At 43.0% G+C, this 14445-nt stretch overlaps 1 protein-coding gene across 1 annotated transcript; it reads right to left on the bottom strand.

Moving 5' to 3' along the window:
* Positions 1–361: 361 nt before the first annotated feature.
* Positions 362–13073, bottom strand: tmem132a (transmembrane protein 132A). Its single transcript, XM_061052975.1, has 14 exons — positions 12809–13073; positions 10113–10203; positions 9073–9299; positions 8785–8991; positions 8499–8704; positions 7977–8117; positions 7620–7877; positions 6929–7081; positions 5986–6181; positions 5734–5877; positions 5404–5606; positions 3491–3710; positions 3223–3414; positions 362–2087 (listed from the first exon to the last, which is right to left on the bottom strand). Exons 2-14 carry the CDS (start codon positions 10141–10143, stop codon positions 1161–1163), a joined length of 3105 nt encoding a protein of 1034 aa, XP_060908958.1. The 5' UTR covers positions 10144–10203; positions 12809–13073; the 3' UTR covers positions 362–1160.
* Between the last annotated feature and the right edge of the window lie 1372 nt (positions 13074–14445).

Here is a 14445-nt window from a genome sequence, read left to right as displayed (position 1 = left end):
CTTGCCGCAGTTTGAAGGAACATTTTGGTTGGTAAAAGTCGGCTAAAACTTGTATTAACCCGCGAGACTCGACTCCAATACTGTTTTTGTAAAGTAGCGTTCTTGTTGTTGGCTCTCCATGTCACTTTTTGTTTCTCCTTTGCGCCACTAGAGGGCGTAGTTAGACTGTTAAAGTATTGATAATGGCAAACACCTTGTAGATTACATGAACACAAATTCAGCTATCATTACATTTCGAAATGAATTATGTGCATCAAAAATGTCGGATTTGGGGTTATTTTAGACGTTTTTATCACCAAAATGTTGTTATTTCAAGGCCCTATCAAACTTAACATTTAAACCAAATACCATCATGACCTTTTGAAAGTAGCGCTTCATTCTGCACAATTTATTTATACATATGACACAAGAGAAAGACAACTGACATAATGACGGCATATTCTGAAAAGAAAACAAGCAGGTTTTGTGTTTAACATGTTTTCTAATAACACATTGGAATATAACATATAAACATTGTATGGCATGTTGAATTTTTTTCCTCGTTAGGACAGTGAAGATTTTTTTTACAAAGAATCACATAGTTGTCAGACAGTTCACACATCACAGAGGCTAAATGCAATCTGTCTAAAACAAACTGCATTACGTTTCAATTAAGAAACAGAAGTTCATGCTTATCATTGCTTTGATAACACGAGGACCAAAACACACTTAGAGGGCATAGTACCATATTACCCCTCTATGTAATGCCTGTTTCTGTTACCTACAGTTTCTAAATGTACTATGGGAGGTTATCAGGCCCTTCTCCTTTGGAATTATCTACCAGTCAGGTCTTCATAGTTCATGTTCGTACTTGTGTCTCAGCTGAGTGGTGTTTCAGGGGATTTGTACAGGAGTGTATTCATGGCATCAAGGAGTGTGCTGCTGCATTGTGTTTGTGTGATTGTGAGAGGTCCGTCTGAGCCGATGACTCCAGAGCTCTTTTTATGTCCCGGTGCAGCCCTGATGACCACCCTGCACAGCAGAGACGCTGTAACCGAACAGACAGATGAAGAAAAGGTGATTGTCCGTGTGTGGGTGTTTTCTGACTGTTGTGTATAAACAGTGAGTGTAAGTGAGTCTCTGCTTCCTGTTTGTTTGGAAGTTGGTCTTTTTTTTGCTCATCAGCAGATGATCTCCACCTCTGTGACCTCCTCAATGCTGTCCCCCACCTGCTGCTGCTCCACCTTCACCTCACCTTCCTGCTCTTTCCTCTCCTCTGTGTCCCCTTCCTCCTCCTCTGTCTTCCTACTCTCCTGCTCCTGCTCCTGCTCCTGCTCCTCTCCTCCACTCTCCCCCTTCATCTTTGTCCTCTTGCCGTCTCTCAGGGCGCAGGGCAGACAGTTAGCGAGGAAGAGGACGGCAGAGAGACAGATCAAAGAGAGGACTGCGCCCACACCCACCTCCAGCTCCTGAGCTCCCTGCGCCTCCTCCCCCCTCCCACCTCCGCCCCTCTCCTTGCTGGGGGAGAAGTAAACGGTGCCCTCCTCCTGGCTGGGCATCAGCACGGCTCGTTCCAGATTGTTTTGACTAAGCATCCCTCCGTTCCCGACTTTGTTCCAGTTTCTGTCAATCACTTTCCCACTCAGTCTGTCATAGTCGCTGCTGACGTTCCCTCCTTCCTCCTCCTCTGAGTTTGCAGCATAGACGTCAATGTCAGACTCGACCAGCGTGTCTGAAATGTCAAACTCAAACTCTTCCCCGTTCACATCTTTGTCCTCCTCTGGCTGCAGGAAGTCCAGGTCCAGGTTGACCCGGATCCACCCTGACCCTCGGGCCAGCCGGCGCGCTCTGCTGTCTGTCCAGTCAGCTTCACTGATGGAGTTGGAGGTGATTGACAGGTCACTGCAGGTGGAAACCAGAAGCTCTGCTCTCAGTAAAGGCCCGCCCCCGTCCCCCTGGGCATAGATGTGCTGGCTGGGGCCGGGCGTCACGATGACCACGGACTCAGCCAATGAGGAGAGGAGCAGGGAGAGGGGGAGGTCACTGAAGGAGGAGAGCAGGGAGGCAGAGTCATCGCTGAACTGCAGCCAGACGCTGATCGACGCCTCCTGGAGGAAAATATCAGGATGATGGAAAGATTATAAGATGACCATACAGTATTAATCTTCTTAACTGTTTCACATTGTTACTGTGAATTAACAAAGAGATGATCAAAAATAAGCCTGTCATAAATTCTTATCTTCCTTCGTTAAATCTTAACTTAATTTAAGGAACTGTATCAAACACTACCGCATTACAATGCCTCCTGACGGGATGTGTTCTAGATTTTGTTTAGTCGTTTAGTTTCATAATCCTACATTTTTATAAAGCTGTTTCTATAATGTTTGTGAAGTAACCATTTTCTTTCATTTAGTGGCTTGTAACTTTGGGTTAACTTTAGTGTGATACTTAAAGGTAAACTAAAAATCATATTAAAATCTGTTTACACTGTGCATGGATTTTTTTAATTATGTTTTATCCAGAACAAATGTGTCACAAAATATTTCAATCAAACAATATATTGAACTACTAGTTTAACCCAAGTGAAAACGCAGGTGTTAAAAAAAAACAAAAACAAAACTGCTGTTCCTCTAGTGTCCACTAGAGGCTGTCCCGTGCAGTGAGTCAACTCACCTGTTTACATTATATTGAGGTTCGAAGTGATGTAGAATTAGGGTCGTGGCCTCGTTGAGTGACAGGTTGGAGCTTGCTAATTGTCTGTGTCCAACAAGTCTGAGCTCCACTTTTTTACAACCAGTCACATGATGACAGTATTTTATTTACACATTAGAAACAATTAGCAGCTGTATTTGCGTCTGTGAGAAGCACACCTGGACTGGGAGCTCATTCACTGATTGTCATACATTTGTATACATACAATACAAATACATACATTTTTTTTGTGTTGGCCCATAAATAGAGTCAGGATTATTGTAGGTTATTTTGTGTAGAGATTACAGTGAACCATAGAGATAAAGTCCAGTTATGAAACTCCAGGATTCATAAGCCGCCTAGAAACCCTCCATGTTTTAACCCAAACTTTCAACAGTATTTTAAAGTCAGAGTTTGAACTTAACTTTAAGTTTTGTTAAGTTTGGGTGTCACAGAGCTCTGAGTATGTTTTGATAGATGCTTGATTATAATGTATTGTTCCTGATATTAATTAATAATTAGTTTTCAGATCAGAGTCCTCCTCTCTCTCACCTGGTGATGGTTGTACAGGATGTTGTATGCTGTCACTGTCGTCGTGACGACAGAGGGGTGCGCAGGGCTGGACGTGACTGACATGCCAAGGCCGCTGACCACCTGCACGGAAAGGTCACCAGGGGTAACGGGGTCAGAGATCACAGTGACATCACACCTGCCAAGAACGCCGTCCCACTGCTCAGAGACGACCTAGGAGAGAGACGATGAGGATGATGAAGGATAGGAACTGATGATGTCATACTGAGATGATGTCACCGTCGCTTACATAGATTGACGTCTTCCCGGGTCGTAAACCAATCAGATTGTTCTGGGAGCTGAGGGAAGCCACACTGGGATCTTCTACTCTCAGCCAATCACGGACCAGCTCGGTGACATCCACGAACCAATCAGACGAGCCCAGGAGATGTGTGTTCCCGGCCTCCAAGTCCTGAGCTGTGAACTGGGTCAGGACATGGATGGAGGAGCGCTGATAGACGGGCACACACCTGACGGACAGGTGACACATGAGGTGAGATATTAACATAGTTCACTGTGAGTGTGATTAATACAGAGTATTTCACCTACAGGTCGTCATGGTTTCCTGTTGACCTCCTGACCTCCTGACCTGCAGCAGCTCAGTTAACATTTTTCAGTTAACAAGACGTTCAATTGCTCTGAACCTTCATCCTAACATCACACAGCCCATAAAGCCTGTCCAGTCCAAGCAACAGCCTCAGGTGCTGAAAATTGAACATTAAAGCCAATGCAGAAGAACCAGAAGCTGCAGTTCCTCTAGTGTCCACTAGAGGTGGTCTCATGGTGAGTCAATCCCCATAGAGCCCCATGTTAAAATGTCTAACTTTACAGCGGAAATAAAAATGTTTACAGCCTGGTACAAAAACAGTTTTGGTCTCTATAGCACATTTATCTCTTCACCACAACTGTACAGACTGAATTTTATACAACTTAATATATCTTAAGAAATTCAGTTATAATTAGATATAAATGACGTGGCTGATCGGACTGATAGGTGGGTGAGTTGTAGCTGTTTGTCAGGAGGTTTAAGCCTCGGCTCTACCTTTTTGTCCATTTCTAGATTGATCTAAAGTTAGTCAGAGGCAGCATTTCCAACATGTAGACCGCCATCGTTGAGATTTCATAACTCCTCTTCAGAAAAAAATGATGACTTCACTGAGACAGCGTCCATGTTTTATACAGGCCGTTTTCCAGTGTCAGCAGATGTCTGTTCTACATTCAGTCTGGTTCTCCGCGAGCGTTCCTGCCTGTTAAAGAGGTTTCTCTGCCTCGTGCTGGATTACTGCTAAGTCTCTGTTAGTAGTAATATAAGAGAACAGTCTACACCAGCTCTTTATGGAATGTGTCCTCACAGAACTTTAAGTAGGATTTACACCATCAGCTGACAAATTCAAATGTTTTATCTGTTGCGTTTTTCTGCCTCTCTGCAGCAAAAAGTAACTTGGACCTTTTATATTGCTCTCTGAATAAAGCTCAGCATTATTAGTACTATCGTGTACACTCGACAGTAATGAACTATAAATTGCTTAAATGCACAAACAAAGGAAGATAAAATAGTAAACATAGATGTTAGCATTTTTGGGCCCTAAAGACAAAAACATCTGCTGAAAAATTTTTTTTTTAAGAAGTTACAAAGTAAACTTCCTTGTGTTAGTATTGCTGAATAAAAACTGCTGATGATCCTGCACCCTGCCGTAACAGATCTCCATGCTCTCCTTTAGGAGCCCTTTCTGACTGATGATGACTGCTCAAAATGTCAGTCATATATGCCTGTTTGCATGTTACTGTATTCAGACTGCTGCTGGATTACCATCTGTATTTACACACAGCTAAGCTTCATATATCTGCATCCTTTAAACTCTAAGACAGGAAAAAGCACCACTTTCATGACAAGAGGATTAAATGAGAGCTCTCATCACAGAACAACAGCCACACAGTCTGTAAGAAAACACTGATAGCTTGCATTAGCATAGCAACAATGGTGGCTGTTCTGTGAATCCGTTATTTTAAGACCCTTTTTGGTGAAAAGTTACAACAACAAAAAGGATGAGATTCTGTTGCTTATTTTTGCCTTTCATTGTGTTTATTTAAAAACCAAAATTTGGTCAAAGTGGTGGTGACAGTCAGGTCTCCGGAGTGATGCATGCTGGGGCTGTTTCTCACCCGCTCTCCGTGAAGTGGTTCCAGCCATCGATGGCGTTTAGAATGGGGTCTGCGAGGGACAATCGCAGGGGCACTGAAGGAGCCCATACCTCTAGACACACGGAGCCACTGAGCGTGCCCAGTTTAAACTCCACAGCTGCGCAGGTGTTACCCAGCCCTGATTCGCTGCCGTCCACAAAGAGGGTGGAACAATCGCTGGACACCTAAGGAGAGGACGAGGGGACAGCAATGACATGTTAATGAGATTAACAGACCTAAATGTATGTTTCTTCTTCATTTTTAAAGAATCTCTTGAACACAGTCATCAATTGTTGATGCTTTTTGCTGCACCTTGATGGTGTTCTCATTGGTGGAGCGGCAGGTGACGGCAGAAGTGACATCCGACACCTTTCCTTCATGACTTATGGCGAGCACGATGACAGGAAGTGACACTGGCTGGTTGGTGAGTATGGCGGTGTTGATGATTGTGTTGGCCTGTTCATACAGACAATCAAAAAAATTAAGGTCACTTTTTAATTTTTTTCAAGATATAAAGAAATAATTAAAGAGTGAATATAATCAACGTGTGGATGACAGCAGCACCTCCGTAATGGGAGCGATGCCGTAGATGTGTCGATCAGTGAATGAGAAGACGCTCACTGCTGCCCCGTGTGGTGACACAGGGTTATTACGACCTGAGTATTCCACAAACCAGTTAGCAGAAACCAACATAGCAACACCGAAGCTGTGCCTGAGGCCATCCAGAGACAGACACACCACCTGCTGGAGGACAGAGGGACTGCAGGGAGACATGTGTTTCAGAAATCACATCACAAAATGAGACCAGTTTAATGATTAAATTAAAACGTTATAAAACAAAAGTGAAACGGTGTGTACAAAATACCAGTCCATTAATGAGTCACTGCCCTACACGATGGAATCATTTAACTTTTAAAATGACAATAAAAAAACGTTTTTTTTTTGCAATGAGACTAATGTGCAGCACAGTTTAAGGCGCATTTAAAGCCCCTGGAAACCTGACTTGAATTATTAAAAATGTGTATTTCTCTAGCAGCACCACCTTTTAAGCATCTTCTCTGACTATGGGGACGTAGCAGCTCAAATATGTCAATCAAAATTTTGCCCCCTTTAATGATGCTACCATCCCCCAAAGCAACTTGGGATCAGTAGCAATGCTAACGGAGCTAGCAGCGCCACTTTTTAAGGAACTTTTCTCCCTCGTTATTTCAAAATCACCCACACAAAGAAAACGTTGTTATACTTTTTAAGACAGTTTTTATTAGTAAAAAAAACTGTCACTTTGTAAATTCATCTTTGATAGTAGCTTGATATTAAAGTCTTCATGGTGTTGCATATAGTAATAATAGTTTAAAGAAAACAATAATCGAGGACTTGGAGAGAACATCTCACCTACAGTCTCTGAGAGTAGTCCTAAACTTTAACTTTTGATGTCTCTTCATGAATGAACTCGCCTCATCTGCCTGAGTAACAGATTGTGTTGACACACTGAACAAAGTGGACCTACCTTTGTGTGTGCTTAATGGCGCTTTGTTTGTGACAGAGGATGGACACCACGTCGTGTGCGGAGCCCTGACTCCTCTCTAGAGTCACCGTCCACAGATCAGATGTCACCGTTCTCTGGGCTACCATGGACACCAGACCCTTCTTCACCTTCAGCCTGAACACACACACACACACACACACTCACAGATCTCAGGGCCTGATTAACAAAAAATTGACTGTGGCCTGTGATAGCTGCGTTATTACCTCCCTCAGCTCTTTGTCTAATACACAAAGCAAATCGCTCTAATGATATCCAAACACAAACATGTTGAAAAAGTCGTCCTGCTCCATCGTGCAGTTTGCTCTTGTTTTGCATCTGAATGTGGAGAGAAGCTATCTGAGAGAAGCTATCTGAGAGAAGCTATCTGAGAGAAGCTATCTGCACCTTTATTTTGCTCGGATCTGCACTCTCATGCTGACGGAGCTCAGTTCTGCTCAGTTCTGTCCACATAAAGCTGATGAACTCGGAGGGGAGGGGAAACTTTTTACACTTTATTTTTTGTGTGTGTTTTGTGAATCAGACGGTATCTTTTTTATCACACTTTCACAGCTGAGCTGGTGGATAAACTGCCTTCTTTTGGAGAATCAGACCTTTAGTGTAAAACGTATATGAAAAATACTATGTGACAAACAGGAGATGTTCTCTTTTTTACCTTATGACCACAAACTCAGCACTGAAGTTTCCTCTCAGGCTCACAGACACTCTGATAGGCTGACCAATCAGGACAGGGCCTCTGTGATAGCGAATCACAACATGGGAGTCCAAGCTAAGCTCCTCCTCTTCCTGCCCGTTCACACAGGTTTCTTCTTCTTTGGTCCTGCTCTTCTCTCTCTCCTTCTCCTCCTTCAGTGTCACCGCTCGTATGTGGACGAGTTTCCTCTGAGACTGAGCTGCTAGCTCCTCCACACACCTTGACGGTCAGACAGAGGGAGGTTACAACGACACAGACGGATTTGATTTGTGAAAACTCAAAGTGTATGTTCATGTTTCCATGCTCTCTGTATCTCACCCTGCTGCTGTCAGCTCAAAGTCAGTCTCTGTGTCCACGGACGAGTAGAAAAGCTGAAGCTGGTCTCTAATGGGGCCCCGGTTATGTCTGAGGTGCAGGGGAGCATCTGCCTGTGTGTTTCCATAATCATCTGGATGGTCCCTGAATACAGATGAAAAGATTTTTCTGTCACACAGCAAACAACAAACACCTGTACCTGCAGAGTGAGCCTGAATTAAAAGCTGCTGCAAGAGAAAGAGAGTACCCTCAAAACTGTACAAAAACATTGGAAGCATTTCTGTACTGAAACGTTGCAAATGTTTTTGTACAATTTAGACAGTATGCAGGAGTTTGCGTGCAATATGTAATAATTCAAAGCAATAAATTACCCAATATTGGGTGTTTAGGACTTCCATTTATGTTGCCATGGTATCGAACAGGTATCGATATTGTTTGATTTTTCCTAGAATCATATAAAAGTTTAATTCTGTTATCATTAAAACTCTACAAAGGGGTAACAATGATTTTCCTTTAAGGTCTCACCTCAGATAAGGAGACGTTGTATGGTGATGGTTGACACTGTTGCTGTGGTGATGCCCATGTCGGCGGTGTTCTCTCTTGTGCACCCGGTGGCGAGGGTAGACGTTACTGTGCCACTTCACCAAATCCTCTTGTGACGGTTTGGTGTGCTGGTCTTTGAACCAGTCGCCAGGCAGAGTCAGAGTGACCACGCATAGCCCCAGAGGATGCTGGAAGAGAAAAGGATGGAGTGACAGATAAAAGGAGAGAGAAGAAAAGAAGAAACGTGAAGCTGAGAGAGAATCCTCACCTGAGTCATACAAGACGCTTTGTGCTCCTCTGTCTCCTTGAAGGCATGCAGGGTGACGCAGGTACCTCTAGTGCCGCTGTCTCCTCGTTTGTGAAAAAGCGCTCTCACCCTGAACACCTCCTGCCCCCTCTCACCCATCTCCCTCTGCACATGCTCAGAGAGGAGGGAGGCAGACAGGCTGGAGGAGAGAACAGGCTCTGATATGAGCTGATGAGGGAGAAACAAAAGCTAGTTAGCATTCAGTGCCATCTTCAGTAACCGTCCCACACCCCTCACCTGTCCTCTTACCTGTGTGACGGAGTAAGGGCCAAACGAAGCCTGGAGGCCCGGTCTGGGGGCCCGTCCCGGCGGTGGCAGCATGAAGAGGCTCTGGGAGGAGGAGAAGGGGCTTGAGTTGGAGAAAAGAGGGCCCAGCTCCACCTGGGAGAGAGGGAGGAACTGCCAGGGAGAAGGGACGACCGACATGTGGACGGGCAGGGAGAGAGGGAGAGGAGGTTGCAGGAGGGAGGGCGGGACTGAGGGGAGGGAGGTTGAACCAGAGTGTTAGAAGCCTCATTCAGACTGCCATCTCAAAGCACAATATATACAACTCTGTGATATTTCGCCTTCAAACAGAATGCCCCAGAGCAGAACGGGGAGACCTAGTGATAGTAGGTAGTAACAGAAGACAAAAACAAGAGGACATCACTGAGGGGCTGATTCACAGACCTGCTTTTGCGCCCGCTTAGCCAGTGCAATGAGGTAAAAAGACACGTTCTGATTCTCAAAACACACAAAGTGCGCTGCAGAGCAAACAGTGTCTCTGTCAGTTGTTGCAGTTTGGGTGTATTTTAATGATCCATTATGCAGACATTTTGGGAAAAATTGTCCCCTTTCTATGCAAATTATCGTCAGTGCCAAAGCGTCTATTTCACAAACAGCTGCTCTACTAGCCACGCAGAGTAAGAGTAAAAAAAATAAGCATCTGCTGAGAGTTGGCAGTAACTGCGCCACAGTATTTATAGGATATGTCATGAGAAAACTTCCCAGTTATCAGGAAAACGATTCTGCCTCTGCTCCCCCGTGAGGAGAGAAGGTGCAGATAGCTTTTCTTCACATTCAGACACAAAACTAGAACAAACTGTTGAACGTGTTGGGATGTGTTTGTACCTGAATATCATAAGAGCTATATAGTTTGTGAAATAAACCTTGAGACAAAGCAGATAGAGGGAGCACATGATGAAATTTATTTTTAGCTATTAGCAGCCACAATCAAGTCTTCTTGAATCAGGCCCTCATTGTCAATGAACAGATTTTTGTGACATCTCTTATTTCCAAAGTAGATTTACCTTCTATGAGAATCCAGAACAGCAGCAGCATGCTAACTCCTCTTCTGCAGCAGTGCAACCAGGCCGACTGACCTCTGACCTCACTGCACACCTGTTGACAAACAGACAATTACCGGTAGTATGCAGGAAATGTTTCACTGTTATTCGGATTTCTTTTATCCACCCCCACCCCCTCCCCCCATACTTTCGGATTTAGTTTAACTGAATAAAGCCTCTCTATTGATTTAAATACAATTTATATGTGTGGACAATGAAGGAATGTCCCTCTAAAATATCTGAACTGACTGCTTTGTTCTTCTGTCCCTTGATCAGAGGCCCAGTTGGTTTTTCTGACAATTCTTTCTTTCAAGCCAAACATCCATGTGGGGTCAACATATGGTGATCTTCAACTGTTAACAGATCTTAAACAAGGTTTTTATGTGTGTTGGTGACCAAGTACAATAGACATACATTTGAAAAAAGCATATAATTTAGAGAATGGACAACATTTATGCATCATGGGTCCACTATGGAGCCTATTAAGACTTTTGGGTCTATATTTGGCAAGCATTGACACTGAGTATATAATTGGCTGAGCCACAGATAGGTGAACTATTCAGTGCAGGTTCAACTTATTTCAACCATTGTATGGATCAGCTGGATTTGCTGATATGGACAAAAAGTCCAGCACAAGCAGATCAAAGATTAGGGATGAACCTTTTAACCATTTTTTCTTCCTATTGTGTAACTATGAGGAAACACTCCATACTGTTTGTTGCTATGCAGATGATTCTTGATTATATGTATCAGTGAAGCTGGGCTAGAAGTAGAGGCATGGACATTAGGAACTGGATGACCAGAATTATTTTGCTACTTAACTCAGCAAGACTGAAGTTATTGTGCCTGGCCCCAAACACCTCAGAGAGACATTTTCTAATGATATAACTATCCTAAATGGCATCAGCCTGGCGCCCAGCACCACTGTTAGGAATCTGTGAGCTCTATTAAAACACATTTCAGGACAGCCTTTACATCTCTAAATTCAGACATATCCTGTTAGCTGTGAACACATCTACATATGCTTCTAGATACTTCTTCAGTGATGTTCCTGGAGTTATTAAATATCTGGGTCTACAACATCATACAACTTCCTCCAGTTGACCCAGCCAGGGGTGATCAGACCCTGGCTCTCCTCTGCAGATGGCTCTCCTCTTCCCAAACTGGTGTAGGCTCGGGCCAGAGTGGGCTGCAAATCCCTGGCATCAACCTCCGCTGGCAGACATCTCATTCTCCATCCAACTTGCCACCAGTCCCCGAACAGTCCAACATACTTGTGAAGCTGATTCTCCCATGGGACTGTTATCTCCAGCAGCACAGCTTGCTTGGTGGACTTGGACACAAGGACTACGTCTGGTTGCAGGTTGGTGGCTGCAATATAACTTAAGCTGCCATTCAACGTCTACCAACAGTTCCCAGTCTCTTGCTGAGGTAAGGATGCCTGCTGGTGTTCTTCTGGCGAGATTTGAAAACGATGCAGAAAAACTAGTCCATACATCTATTACCTCTAGGTTGGATTATTATAATTCTCTTTTATCAGGCTGCCCTAGTAGGTCTCTTAAGACTTTTCAGCCAGTCCAAAATACTGTAGCTTGTGTATACTGAGAATTAGGAAAAGAGACTAAATGACTCCTGTATTAGCTTCTTTGCACTGGCTCCCTATAACATCTATAATATATTTTAAAATCCTTCTTCTCACTTACAAAGCTCTTGCTGGTCAGGGACCATCTTATCTTAAAGAGCTCATAGAGCCTATTACCCCCATAGAATATTAGATCCTAGAATGCAGGCCTGCTCGTGGTACCTACAGTCTCTAATGTACTATGGGAGGTAGGGCCTTTAGCCTTTGGTATTATCCACCAGTCAGGGTCCAGGAGGCAGGCTAGTAGAGTATAGGCTTACAACTTTCATTTTTGATAAAGCTTATAGTTAGGGCTGGCTCAGGTATCGACCAACTCCTAGTTATGTTGCCATAGGCTTATACTGCCGGGGAACCTTGCACACTGATCTCCTGTCTCTTCCTCTTCTTTGGTTTGGACAGCGTGCTGCTGTGGACCCACCTGACTTCAACTGCTACAACAATTAGTATCAGTATTTGTTCTATTATTTCAATAGTTGTGTTGGTTTTCATTAATTTTAGCACAATTTTGGTTATAGAACTTGTCATTGCTGAGCTTGTCTGTTTGATTGTTCACCTCTTTTCCTCCCTCCCTCTTTTCTCGGACCAGATATTTGTCCAATAATAATCTTCGCCCTTTGAAAGAGACATATTACCATTTATACACCAAACCCAGATGATACCAATGGCAGCCAAATTTAGAAGTGAAGACTCAGTTAACATAATACTGAAACACAGGTTTATTTTTCTACACATACCACAAAACACACACACACACACACACACACACACACACACACACAAACAGACATATCTCGCAGGTTACAACCAGACACAGTTTGTTCTGCACACGATCAAAGAGTGGACATCAGAACATTCAGCTAATTATATCAGATGTTACGTCCATGTCCCCATATGGTCACTGTGAACAGGTGAGACCACACACACACACACACACACACACACACACACACACACACACACACACACACACACACACACACACACACACACACACACACACACACACAGTCTTACTCACCTGTATGTGTCTATTTCACTTCCAGATCTTCATCATGTCTTCCTTGAGACATCTTCCATTCCAGCTTTTAAAAATCCATCAAAATAAAAAATAAAATGATAAAAAAAACAGAACACACTAAAAATAATCAGCTTGTATGAATGTTCCTTTTTCGCGTCCCTCTGTTGCGCTCTTCTCTGCTGGTCTGCTGTTCAACAAACTCCCCCCTCTCTCCCCGTTTCTCTCTCTTCCCTCCCTCTCTGTGCCAGATTCACACTACACTGTTCATTTAAAACAGTAAATAATCCCCTCTCTCTCTCTCTTTCTCTGTTATGCCCCTCCCCCTCCTCTTCATCAGAAATGTTTTTGCTTATATATTTTTAGGCTCCTCCCCCCTCCTCATTCATACCTAGACTTTGACAGTCAGCTTGTGTGATGTCGACCGCATGGTGACTAAACTATTTACAGACTCAGGGGTCTGGGTGTATATGTGTGAAGTGTTCTGTTTTCTGTTTGTTTGTAGTCAAAGTATATTTGACCAATCAGGTATTTGCAGACTTTGGTATGAGCATGAAAAACAGTTTGTGTTGAGATAAAAAACAGGAACACAAACCTTACTTCAGCTGTAATTTTATGATGATTTATTTACCTCTATAAACAGCTACACTTGAGCCACAAATCTGCATGAGGCTGTGTCTTGAACAACAAGCGTTCATATTTTCTGACTTCCTTGAACTCATCAGAAATGATCAATCCAACCTCTATCCACCAGCATTTTAAAAGTTGTTTTTTTAAAGCTTGATTTTTGACTTTTAAATCTGCATCATGATGTTTTTATTTTAGCAAACATAAGACTGGATAATGTGTGTAGTTCACAAGGACATACATTTCTTTTACAGATTTGTACCGCTGAAGTAATCCACAGTGAAGCCTGTGTGTGACTTACTATTTACAGTTAAACTAAGACTCACCAGAAACAGATGAATTCCTCTGGGGGAGTCAGACAGATCTGGAGGGGAGAATTTACATTCTTTACTTTTGATCCAAACATTTATAAAGTTTCAATCTGGACTGTAAACAATGCTGTGCACGGACTACACGTTAACGCTAACTTCTGTATCTGTGTTGGATTTGGTGTTTTATGTTTAACACTTATTGAATGCTTTGTTTCTACCTGTAATCTGTTTTATTCTTGTTTAATCTATTATGTGAATTATAAGGAAGTGGTTCTAAAATAGATTACAATCGACATCAAGTATAGTTCAGGTTTAATCCCACATAAAGGTTGAATAGGAGTAGTAATGAAATTGAATACACGGTCATGAGTTTCATTTGGCAGATGCTAACCTTCAGGTCTGTGCTAATAGGATGTGTACAGTCAGAGTTTCAGCTGGTACAATAACGTCTCCTCTCGACTGATGCAATCTTTGTTTCCTAATAATTTAGTGTACATTAAAATGTAAAACTCCTGCAGAGTGTTTCACTTACAGTTGGAAAATATATCTATGTACAACATTTTATTCATTCAACGTTCAAATGATTAAACTTTTCTAACTTTGAACCAGCTTCACACGTGTCACATGTTCAGGTGTGGAGTGTTTCTGAGGATCAAGAGCATGTCAGGGAAAGACATGGACTAGACCTCCATCACTTTTTAT

The sequence above is a fragment of the Labrus mixtus genome, chromosome 2 (genome assembly GCF_963584025.1).
Source record: "Labrus mixtus chromosome 2, fLabMix1.1, whole genome shotgun sequence".
Classification (NCBI taxonomy): Eukaryota; Metazoa; Chordata; class Actinopteri; order Labriformes; family Labridae; genus Labrus; species Labrus mixtus.
This window is presented reverse-complemented; position numbering and strand designations above follow the sequence as displayed.

Excerpts from the sequence above, each read along its gene's own strand:
- tmem132a (XM_061052975.1), bottom strand. The coding sequence starts at position 10,143 with ATGCTGCTGCTGTTCTGGATTCTCATAGAAG. Across the intron at positions 7,082-7,619 it reads GCTGAGTTTGTGGTCATAAG|GCTGAAGGTGAAGAAGGGTC; the intron begins GTAAAAAAGAGA and ends GTGTGTGTTCAG. Across the intron at positions 2,088-3,222 it reads TCCTGTACAACCATCACCAG|GAGGCGTCGATCAGCGTCTG; the intron begins GTGAGAGAGAGG and ends ATTTTCCTCCAG.